The 12,323-nt window shown below is 41.0% G+C and overlaps 1 protein-coding gene across 3 annotated transcripts in view; it reads left to right on the top strand.

Moving 5' to 3' along the window:
* LAMA2 (laminin subunit alpha 2) overlaps window positions 1-12,323 on the top strand; it is a 592,018-nt gene that overhangs the window by 571,558 nt on the left and 8,137 nt on the right. For all 3 annotated transcript variants that reach the window (XR_014803693.1, XM_084956512.1, XM_084956505.1), the window contains 3 exons: window positions 9,052-9,164; window positions 9,767-9,956; window positions 11,908-12,063. Coding sequence is in view for 2 of the 3 variants with exons in the window: in XM_084956512.1 (XP_084812638.1) it covers window positions 9,052-9,164; window positions 9,767-9,956; window positions 11,908-12,063 (459 nt within the window). In the remaining variant the exon portion in view is untranslated. The remainder of the gene's footprint in view (window positions 1-9,051; window positions 9,165-9,766; window positions 9,957-11,907; window positions 12,064-12,323) is intronic.

The following is a 12,323-nucleotide window of genomic DNA, read 5'->3' as shown; positions in this document are numbered from 1 at the left end:
CATGGATTTTCAGATGTTTCCTTAATACATCACAACGGGCCTTATGCTTGATGTCCCCCAGTAAAGGGAAAGTTAGGAGTTCCCACTGTGGCTCAGTGGATTAAGAATCTAACACAGTATCCATGAGGATGCAGATTCAACCTCTGGCCTCACTCAGTGGGTTAAGCATCTGGCATTGCCTCAATCAGGTCACAGATGGGGCTCAGATCTGGTGTTGCTGTGACTATGGCATACTGCAGCTGCAGCTCCAATTCAACCCCTAGCCTGGGAATTTCCAGGTGCAAAGGGAAGGTTAGTGATCCTTCCTCCCTTCTCCCTCATATGCTGTTCCCTGGACTTTTATCCTTCATATCTGTTCCCTAGACTCAAGAAAGTGTTTTCTTTCTTTCTTTTGGCTGCACCCGCAACATGAGGAAGTTTCCAGGCCAGGCTTTGAACCCATACTATAGCAGTAACCAGAGCCATAACAGTGACAACACCGAATCCCTTAACCCACTGAGCCACCAAGAAACTCCAAGTGAGTTTCTTCAATTGAAGACTTTGTGGGTTAAAGTAACTTTTTAGGAGTTCCCATCATGACACAGCGGAAATGAATCTGACTAGGAACCATGAGGTTGAGGGTTCCATGCCTGGCCTCACTCAGCAGGTCAAGGATCCGGCGTTGCCATGAGCTGTGATGTAGGCTCGGATCCCGCATTGCTGTGGCTGTGGCATAGGCTGGCAGCTACAGCTCTGATTAGACCCCTAGCCTAGGAACCTCCATATGCCTGAGTACAACCCTAAAAAAAAAAGTAACTTTTTAGACCTTGGATCCAAATGGCTATTTGGATTCTATAGGAAAGTAGATCCTAAATTCTCAACAACTAACTTAGAATTATAAATTATAATTAGCAGAAGCCCTAGCGATTATCTGGTCCAGTTGCCATCTTAATACATGAATCTCTTTATATGATACTTGATGTGGACTTGCAGCCTTGGTTTGACCATTCCATTGGCAAGGGTTTTCCAGTGTTAGGATGAGGCAGGCTCAGAAAGCCACTGGTTATAATGAAATAAAACTGCATCCTGTAGCCTCCATGTAATGATTGTTTCTATAGCCAAACATATGACGTTTATATCTTCTCTAACATCTCTTTAAGCATTTGAAAATATCTAAGTGTTCTCCTTCCCCAGGCAAAATATTCCATTATCTCAAGCATTCATCTTAATTCTTAATTTCTAATTCCCATAGTTCCATTGATAACATTCTTACATTCCAAATATCCCTTTCAAAAGGTGGCACCTAGAATAAACCATACAACTCAAAATGGAATGCCCAGTTCGGGGAACAACAGAGTCCCTCCTTCCACTGGTCTGTCATCATATTCTGCTAACCTTCCTAGGAATTTTTAGTGTTTTAAACAATTGGATCACATCATTAGTTCATCAGTAGGTACCCTATTCAGTCAATAAAAACCTTGAGGGCATTTCTATCACTTGAGAGCCTCTTGACTCAGGTCCCTTGGCCAGTCCTTGTCGAAATGCTATGGTTTATTGGAGGAGGAACCCTGATACTCCCCAGGGATCACCTTTCTTTTTTAAGTTGTGTTTCTAAAACAAACTTTGTTTTAGAAGAGCTCTCAATCATATCTTTCTGTGGTTTCTAGAGATCACTTTTTTTTTTTTTCACTTTTTCTGAAAACAAAACACTTTCCCATCTAGACTGGAGATTTTTAACTCATTTAAGTTTTCTTGTAACTTTCTGTTCTAATTCCACTTTCATTTTCTCACAGTAGTGTATGTTTTGATTTTTCCCCCAAAATTAGCATTCCACTTAGTAGACAAGACAAAAGCAAAAGAGAGGTTAAGTAGCAGTCCTATGAGTTGGTATAGAAGGATGCACAGAACATTAGAACTATATGATACCTTAAAGATTCTGAGTCTTAATTTCCCCATGAGAAAAGAAAGCCCTAGAACTTACAGACTGGCCTGAAGTTACACACATTAGTGGACACTAAAACAGATACCTAAATTCTAACTGCTATTTCCCCTTCCCTTGCACATTGTAAATACTTATAACTAGATGATCCAAATTATATATTTTTAGAATTTTCCATCTCTTTTGGCTCATACTGTGTTTTTGGAGTTTCAGATCCTGGGACCATACATATCTCCTCTTTTAGTTTGATTTCTTTCTCTTATTTTCATTTTTTGTGTGTGGAGAGAAGAGTTGGCTTTCTAAAGGCTACTTAGAGGTTTGACGTCTTACTTGATAATAATAAATAGTTTATTAAGAGTCTACTAAATGGAAAGATGAATATGATATCATCATGGCTAGCCAGAGAGAGGGAAAGAGGACAACAGAGAAACTGAGAGTCATGTTTGAGAAAGTAGACCCTAACATAAATAACAGAGTGACAAATGTACGTGGAGGTCAGTCAGGATTAATAGCAAGTGTGGGCTGCAGACACAACCTGCTGGATTCCAAGACTGAAATTAGAAGCCTGACAGGGGACAGTGTTAAAATGCATCCAAGCAAAATGGTTAGTGGTACCTAGAAGTGTGAAAACAGGTCCATAAAATGCAATTTTTAATATGCCACCATACTGTGATTGTATCTAAAAATCTTTCCATCAAAGCAGTATAAAATGATGATGACATACTTGTGACATTATGTTAAGTGAGTAAAACAGGATATAAAAACACATATACTGCATAATCATTGTCTGTATCAACAGCTAGAAAAACATGTTAAGAAAAACCTTTCCAAGAAAGACATCATATGCTAACAGCAGATGTATAGGGACCAGAGATGATTTTCATCATTTCAAAAAATATGCTTAAATGTCTTGTATCTTCATAACTTAGTAAAAAGATAAATTACATGCAGTGGTTTTCAACCTTTATTCCTCCGCAACATCCAGTTATATAGCTGATTTCTCCACTGGGGAAAAGGACATGGTGAGTGAGCCCCTCTCAACTCTTCACCTTGAGAGTCACTGAGGAAGCAAAGTGGGGCTTTAATCCAAGTGATCTATGATCCAGGTCCGCCTGCCCATCCTGCCATCACCCACCTACCTTTATTCCATCAACTCAAGAGTCACTGAATAACTTTCTTGTCCTCTCTATATGTAGGAATCCACTGAAAAACAAAGAGCATAATATCTACCTAAGAGGATTGTCATGGAATAAGTTATACATTATCTGGAAGTTCCTGTCATGGCTCAGTGGTAACAAACCTGCCTAGTACCCATGAGGACATGGGTTCTATCCCTGGACTTGCTCAGTGGGTTAAGGATTGGCATGGCCATGAGCGGTGGTGTAGATCGCAGATGCAGCTCAGATCCTGCATTGCTGTGGCTGTGGCGTCAGCCAGCAGCTGTGGCTCTGATTCAAGCCCCAGCCCATGAACTTCCATATGCCACAGGTGCAGCCCTAAAAAGACAAAAAAAAAAAAAAAATTATAAATTATCTGCAAAGCACCTAACACCATGCCTGGCTCACAATAACACGCCAGCATTCTTCTAAGGTTAGTTTAACCTTTCACGATTTTAGGTTGAGAGCAAGTGCTAGGAAAGGGGGTGGGGGCGGGGGAGTATTCCATTTTTAAACAAACTCCAGCATGCTATGGTTATCTCAAGTCTCCCATCATTTTCAAGTCTCACTGTTTTCTTTTTAAAATCAGAATTCAGAATGCTAAGAATTGAGTTAAGAATTAATACATGTTAGTTTCTAAAGTGGAACTGCCTGTCTCTGTGTCCCTATTAGTTCCAGCAGGGTTGACAGGAACCCTCGCTTATTTTGGGTTCCCTTTGTTTTCTTCTTGACACAGTCATACTCCTCCCTGTTAACAACTCACATCCTGGGGACGGCGCTGACTCCACTCCAGGGCAATTTAAGAGTATCTTGAGAAAGCCCTGCCCTATGAAATGGATTATGTCAATCCTATTATTAATACATGCCACAACATCATAGAGCAGAGAACATATTTTATGCATATCGTCTCATTTGATAGTATGGTAGTCTGTCTTTATACAGCTCTCTTTCTTCAGCCCATTTAGAGCTGGATAAAACATCTCTACGTATTATAATTGTGGAGATTTCTCATGGAGGATGGTAGAGATTAAGAACAGATGAGAGTGTGGACTTCTAATATTACAGAAAGTTGTCAAAACGTGACAGGTTCTCTGCACATATATATGGCATGTATACTAAATCTTTACAACCAGCATGACCTGTGTGGATTTGTGTACAATGGGCTGGCTGCGTTTTTTTGACTTGAAGTTTATTGGAAAGTTTGAACTTTGAATTTCAAAGTTTAAAATGTGAACACTAATGGCCGAATAAATAGCCATGAAGAGACCTTGTGCTGTTCAAGACTTTTGGAGTATTAGGGGGAAAGAAGTGAGCAGAGAAAAAAAATAGTAATGGAGCAAAAGAAAGCTATTTCTCCAGCAGCTTTAATGCTATGGCTTTAAAAGCTAAGTACGGTCTAGCCAAAGGATAAATCGATTGGCTACTGAGATGTATTTAAAGGGAGAACATACATTTGCCATACTGCAAAGAATCACTCTTCAGGCTTTAGTAGTGTAAATGCCCACTACTTACCAAAAGAGCTTATTGCAAAGAGTTGGCATAACTCACTTGCTCAGTAAACAGCTTGAATAGGGGTTTTATACTTCAGAACATTAAAATAAGTGCCATAAAAAGTATCTTCCACTTAGTATTCATCCCGAAAGTAGAGCATCACAAAGAAGCACCTGGGAGTTCCCTGGTGGCTCAGTGGGTTAAGGACCTGGCATCGTCACTGCTGTGGTGCAGGTTTGATCTCTGATCCAGGAACTTAGGCATACTGTGGGCATAGCCAAAAGAAAAAAGAAGCACCTAAGATCACAGATAATCATTTTAGCCCACATTTGTTAGAGGATTATTGACACAGGAAGGAAGAAAATGATGTGATTTTTTTAAAATTTTTTAATTGAAGTAGAGTTGATTTCCAATATTATATTATTTTCAGGTGTACAGCATCATAAATTAGTATCTTTGCTGATTATATTCCAGTGATGCAATTTTTATATCTTTCGTCATTTGATGCTTTTAAGAAAAAAGATACCAGTTTTGATCAGTGCAATTTAAGTCTCTACTCTGCACCAATCTAACGTCAAGGGATGCTTATCCACCAGCCATATGCCATCCTGAATCCAATAACTCACATGCAAATGTCAGCCAACAACCAGAAGTGGGAAATGACCACTGCTTTATGCAGATCTGAACTTAACTGAGGGACAGCATGAGGGTGAAAATGTTAAGCTCCATTACTAATCTGCAGTGCTGTCCCCTTGCCTAAACGTGGCCGTGGGAAGCGTGGCCTCCCTCAGAATCCTCTCCAGCCACATCCCTGCTCTCACCAACAGGCGCATCATCACATTTAGACTCCCCACCCAAGTATTCTCTGCATACATCATACCACCTGCCAAGCAGAGACAAATAAGAAGCAAGCACATCCTGTCCTTCCATATTTTCCCCCAGGTGTACTTTAAAGAGTTCCCACAAGGTGGCAGGATTGTAACGTGCTGAGATTGATGAGGCCCCAGTATTTGTATTACTGTTGTTTTACCACGTTTCAGAGATCAGTGTTGCCAAAATAACACAGGCCAAATATCACGTCCATAAAGATGACACCTCCCCTCAAGCTCACACTGGCTTGGAGGAGAAAGAATCACCTCTCAACGACCATTCTTTAAAGCTTCCTTTAAATTATCACATTAGAAAACCTTTCCTCTTAGCTTAGATTTTGATGGGAAGTAGGGTTGAAAATGTCCTTAATAATAAGATCATTTTATTCTTGCATAAATCTCAGGACACTTTCTATTCCATCTCACATGTTCCCTCTTTAAAATGCTATTAGAAGGGGAAAAAAAAGATGCTTGAGTGGCAGGGTGAGCAGCTCCCTGCTCTGCAGGGTGTGAGAGAGAAGGAACAGGAGGCCCCAGAGCCAAATTTGCAAGCAATGTCAGGCCTGGTTTCAGACTTGCCCCCAGGAAAGTGATGCAAAGCAGACTCCCTTTAACCCAGTGAGAGGAGTGATCTAGGCGTGCACCAAAAACGTTGCCAGATTAGAGATTGTTGGAGAATTTTCCCATTTAAATCCTAAAGTAGATACACATAAAATCCTCTTACCTTGGCACTTCTCAGTCCTCTTCCATTTTTTTTTTCACTTTTTAAAGTTTTATTGAAGTATGGTTGATTTACAATGTTGTGATAGTTTCTACTGTATAACAAAGTGATTCACTTACTCATATACACACATCCATTCTTTTTCAGATTCTCTTCACATATAGACCATCACAGACTATTGGGTAATTGGGTAGACTTCCCAATACAGTATACAGCAGGTCCCCATTGACCAGTCATTCCATATACCACAGGGCACACATGCTGATCCCAGACTCCCAGTCCATCCCACCCCCCATGACTGCCAATTTTATAAAGGAAGGTGATGGACATTTTATTTAAGCAGTATCTATAATATTTATCCCATTGCAGATTGATGATAGGAAACATCATCAACTCCGAGGTCCTTAAAGAATAATGAACAATGAACTTAGATAACGGCATTGTACTTTGAGGTTACCTAATAGAATGATGCATTGTTCTCACTCTTGTCTATAGCACTGGTCAATCTGAGAATACTGTTTTATTCGCCACTGTTTCCACTGACCTGTCAAATTTACGTGTTGCAAAAGTGAAGCAGGAGCCTTTCCAGGAAACACTCTTCTTCCTAGATTTCAAGTGGGTGTGCTATGTAGTGCTTCTTAACAGGATCCTTACAAAGTCAAAGCTTTTTCTGAAATAATGTAAGCAGGGCCTTTTTCACCTGGAAAATCTGATAATATGTAGCAGAGGTGTTCTGCTTGAGACCACCAGGAAATCATCTGGCCCTGTCCAGCCTGCCAGCAGGCAAGGTTAGCATGGAGTTCAGGCCACGACGCCCAGAACATACAAAAACACTCTCCATGGAGTTCCCGTGTGATGCAGTGGGTTAAGGGCCAGCATTATCACTGCAGCAGCTCAGGTCACTGATGTGGCCTGGGTTTGATCCCTGGCCCGGGAACTTCCATGAACCATGGGCACAGCCACAAAAAAAAGCTCTCCGTAACAAAGAACTGCTACCTAATCTTTACAATTGCCGCTTCAATAATTTAAAAAACTGTATCAGAAAAGTTATTTCATATTAACATCTGTATGTAGCCCCTAGACCACGGTAGGGATAACATGGAAATAACCCGCTGGTGGTTTCCTTTTAGGCAACGCATTTGAGTTCCCTAATCGCTCCACCTCCACTGACCTTTTCAGTCCCTCAGTTTTCAGAGCTGAGTGTTTAGAGGTGTTTTCGCTAAATTCAGCCCCTGATGGCCTCCCAGTAGGTCGGCTCTCGTCAAGATTTCCGAGGAAGACTGCAGATGACATATGTTTGTGGTGATGGTTCGCTCTACGGGAAATATTGTGGGAGGTTGATAAAGAATCCCAATTCTACTAATAGCATCATTGCAGGCTGAGACATTAAGCTACCAAGGCCCTTCCACTTGGGCTCTTTTCTCAGGCAGTGTAATAAGAAAGGTGCCACATGTTGACTCCAAGAGAGGCCTATTCATCTGGGTGAACAAAGAGCATATCCCTGTTCTACCCACTGGGTTTTTGCAGAGCTGTGTGAATTGCAGCCACAGCCTGCTCTTTGTAACTGACCATCTCCTGGGGTAGCAAGAAGGGAAATACTTCCATAAAGACTAATTTTAAAGCATTTCCAAACAGTTAAAGCCTTTTACCTGCTGTGGCAGAGTGCTCCATTTGACCAAGCTCAAGAGAAAAGAGGGCATGGCTTTTCCTCATCAAGTAAAAATCTCCTGTGCGCTGATGAGTCATCTCCAAGGTGCACTATTTGGGAAGAACGTGCTGCATCAAAAGCCTGCCTTGGGCTCTTTGAGAATCTCTGCTGAGTCAGTGTGCACTGGGGCAGAGGCCCATCCAGAGCAATTAACTATAGATCTTTCAAAACGGTGGTGTAGTTAAGAGCATGCAGTGTTTTGTTTTGTTTTTTTATGTTCTCCTGTACTTCTTGTTCCAAAAGACTCTTCAGCAGCCTGTACATGGAGCTATTTTGTGAAAATAGAGAACAGAGAAAGGAATTGTGGCTTTGGTCATTTGAAGAGCCTTGATTATCTATTGAGCTGAGGATTCCAGTAGCCAAAGAAGGTTCAGGCGGCCAGGACTGGCTCTGTAATTTGCCGGGCCCTGAGCCAAGTGAAAATGCAGGGCACCTTGTTTAAGAATTGTTAAGACTTTCAGGATGGTGACAGCAGAGCATCAAGCTCAGGTAGCATGCCTCTGAAGCTAGCCTTGCACTGAGCTCTCCTTGTAAGCACCCTAGGAAGTTGATCTTTGAATGGTGGCTGTTGAAATGGTGAATGGTGGGTTATATTAAAAAGTGTGCTGGGTTGCCTAGCAACAGGCTGAGGGCCTGAATGGGCTGACTTGCAAGTTGAGATACACCAGCTTGAAAGTCTAAGTTCACGGAAACCTTCTAGCACCAGTAATTTTCAAGAAAAGGTACTACAGTGGGAGAGAGAAGTGGGGAGGGCAAGAAGGAACACATTTTTCTACTCTTAGAACTCAGTGTCAAGCTTGTCATTTTCCCTGTTCAATCTTCTAAGAATATAACTCTTCATGAGTGAAGTAAAACTGAGAAGAAAATTCCAGTTTTCTTAGAAATATAAACAATGGTTTTCCTTCAGGGATAATGAAACATGAATTAATCAGTGGATATTTTTGAGCACATTGCTTTGGCAATTCAAGGGTGCAGTAAGAAAACAGATTCACATTCACTGAGCACTGAATAGTAAGTACCTACTATGTAGGTGAATAGAGATGAATAAGAGACAGGTTTTATTTCTAAGGAACTTAAGATTATATGAGAACATTAAACTAAAATATAAGCAACTATTAAGCAGCAGTATTACATTTTTAAAGAATGGAGTCTGTAACCTCTTCTCTTCTCTCCTTGGTATGTTACAGGGTCCTTGTGCTGCAGAAACAGAACCAGCTCTCCTGATAGGGAGCAAACAGTTTGGGCTTTCGAGAAACAGTCACATCGCAATTGCATTTGATGACACCAAAGTTAAAAACCGGTATGTGTTGTTCCGAGTTATCAGATAAGAACCAATAAGTGAAGTCCTAAGTATTTGTATTTATTCACGTTGAATAAACTACATTCGTTGAAGTTCACGTCGTGGCTCAGTGGTTAACGAACCTGACTAGTATCCATGAGGACGCAGGTTCGATCCCGGGCCTCACTCAGTGGGTTAAGGATCCGGTGTTGCCATGAGCTGTGGTGTAGGTTGCAGACGTGGCTCATATCCTGTGTTGCTGTGGCTGCGGTGTAGGCTGGCAGCTGTAGCTCCCATTCAACCCCTAACCTGGGAACCTCCACTTGCTGAGAGTGTGGCCCTAAAACTACAAAAGACCAAAAAAAAATTTTTTTTTAATAAAGTACATTCATTAATAAATGTGAACTTTAAAAAAAAAATTCACTGAGTACAGTAGAGAACAGAATTATATTTGTCTGAGCCTGAGAAGCCCAGTTTAGGAAATCAGCAGACCTGGAAAGTCCTCCTCTGGGAAAATGTTTTGCTGTCCTTTATGAAACAGCATCCATGATCAGATGACACTCTGTGTTAGCATAAGAACACTCGTCTTCTTCTGTTTTAGTTTGCATGCTTTTATCTCACAGTCTCACCATTGAATTTGAAGTGCGAACCGAAGCTGAATCAGGCTTGCTGTTTTACATGGCTCGGATCAATCATGCTGATTTTGCCACAGTTCAGCTGAGAAATGGATTGCCCTACTTCAGTTATGACTTAGGAAGTGGTGACACCAACACCATGATCCCCACCAAAATCAACGATGGCCAGTGGCACAAGGTAATAGTCTCCAGGGTGTCGGCAATACTCTACGAGGACGTTACTGGGTGGCAGCCATTGGCATCTCCCTGGCACCCGTACTGTTTTGCCAGTGCCAACACTGACTCTGGTGCCACTGGAATGTGGCCGAGGCTAGAAATAAAGCAAGTGCCGTGTACCTCGTAAAATGTGATCAGACCTGGGCAGGTTTATATTTGACCATTTACGTGCCTCATCACGGTACTACAAGATTCTAACATTGCTCTACAGCTGTGGTTCCCCAACATCTGTCCACAAACTAGGGCCAGGCCATTCAAGTCATTTTCAATACTCTGAGTATTATTATGATGATGATGAGACAGTGGAGCATGTTCATTGTAAAGCGCTAGGTATTCAACTTAAAAGAGTCGTATTTATTCTGAGAGTGTATTTTCCTCCTTTTGAGATGCTAAAATGACCTCTCCTTTATGAAGTAATATTTGACAGACTTAAAAGCTGGCAACACTAAAATGGGCTCAAAGGTTCTCCATCCCCAGTCCTACCCGACACTAGCCCACTAGCCTGAGCATGCCAAGAGTCTGGGAATCTGCTACGTCGTGTTTACAGGCCTCTAGAGTGTCGTTTCCACCCACAGTCATTTGGAACAACTTTTAAAACGTTGGCCTTATACCCAGAAGCTGGTACTATTATGGGCACAGAAGGCTCATTTGCCAGCTTACTGTCCTCTTTGGCATGCCTGCAAGTAGATAATATACTGCCTGATTAAAATGAAAACTCAGAATTTGTCTCTGCACCTGTGGTAGCCTATTAAGGCAAGCTTCCCTAGGTAGACCAATTAAATGCTTAATTTTTTTGAGTAAGATATTATTAGATATTGAATTCTGATATATTAACATACTTGGGCTTGTATTGTACAGAGAGCCAAGGAACCTGAAAAAAATGTAATAAAAACCGCCAAGTCAACCAATTTGTTATCTGGAAAAAAAAAAGAAATTTTCCAGGGAGCTTATGACTAGCAAATGCAAGTCTTTATGAAGGAGCTCATATTAAGGTTTATTCTCATCTCTGCCTAATAGAATAATAAATATGACACTTGAGAAAAAGACATATTGTTGGGCCACAATGAGGCTGGGATTAAGAAAGATAGTTTAAATACTCTAGCCAGATTAAGGAAGGATTTTATCCTTGAAGGTTTTAAAAAAAATTGTTTCTGAAACCAGAATAGATAAGTGTAAAATAAGGCCTTAAATTACTCTAATCCTGATGTAGGTTCATTTTTAAACCATTATTGTACTCCAGCATTTCACAGGCTTACATGCTCCTTTTCCTAAATTCAGGCTCAAGGATTTTATGCTCAAGCTCTCTTCACACCCCTTATTTGTCTGTGCCCCAGAAGATAATTCATTCCACCGCTGTCATTTCAGCACCAGTCAGCTCTCCATCTTTCTCCCTGACTTTGTACTCATCAGCTGCAGGAGAAACAGCAGTGCAGCCTGGATGCTCTGCCCTTCCTTCAATACTGCAGAAGTGCCTATTCAGCGGAGGGATGTGCCATATCTGAAGCTGTGCTGGGGAGGCCAGGCTTTGCTCAATCAAACTAATGCACTTTTTAAATTGGACATGAATTTTGCAGCCCACTTAGTTCACGATAGGTCTCTCAATCTGCAAGTCTCCTTACAACAAACGTACCTCTTGACACATGCGCACTTGGCAACTATAGAAGAGTCTTCAACCTAAAACTCGCCCAGGAAGATTTCATGCTCTTTAGGCGATGGTACCAATACAAAAGACAGACTTTGAGATATTCAGTAAATAGGTTTATTTTCACTTATATTATGGGTTTAGCACATATCAGGTGCTTAGTAAGTTATTTCACTTTTTCTGAAGGAATATCCTAAAGGTTGTTATATCATATACTGTGTATTTCAAATTTATCTATGATTGGTATTAATGAGTCCTCTTCTTTTGGTAGATTAAGATTATGCGAATTAAGCAAGAAGGAATTCTTGATGTAGACGGTGCCTCCAACAGAACCATCAGTCCCAAGAAAGCCGATATTCTGGATGTGGTGGGAATGCTTTATGTTGGCGGTCTACCCATTAACTACACCACCCGAAGAATTGGTCCAGTAAGCATTTTATTTGTTTCTTTGTGGCCTAAATAGCTGCCTGAGTCATGTATGTATATAGTGAATTATTAGGTCACTTTGGCCCATGACCAAGTATAGATGAATAGGAAATCATCTTTTTTGAGAAATGAAAATTTTTCTAAACAGATTTGACTCTGAGAGGCAAGGTTACAAAACTGAGTGTACACCTTGATTTGAATACCTCCTGAACTGTTCACTAGCTGTGTGATCTTGAGCAAGTTACTTAATTTTTCTTTGAC

This window comes from Sus scrofa, chromosome 1 (assembly GCF_054392235.1).
Source record: "Sus scrofa isolate SSC_HxYL_T2T_F1_AM1 chromosome 1, Sscrofa_HxYL_maternal_Yorkshire_Landrace_v2.0, whole genome shotgun sequence".
Taxonomy (NCBI): domain Eukaryota; kingdom Metazoa; phylum Chordata; class Mammalia; order Artiodactyla; family Suidae; genus Sus; species Sus scrofa.
This window is presented reverse-complemented; position numbering and strand designations above follow the sequence as displayed.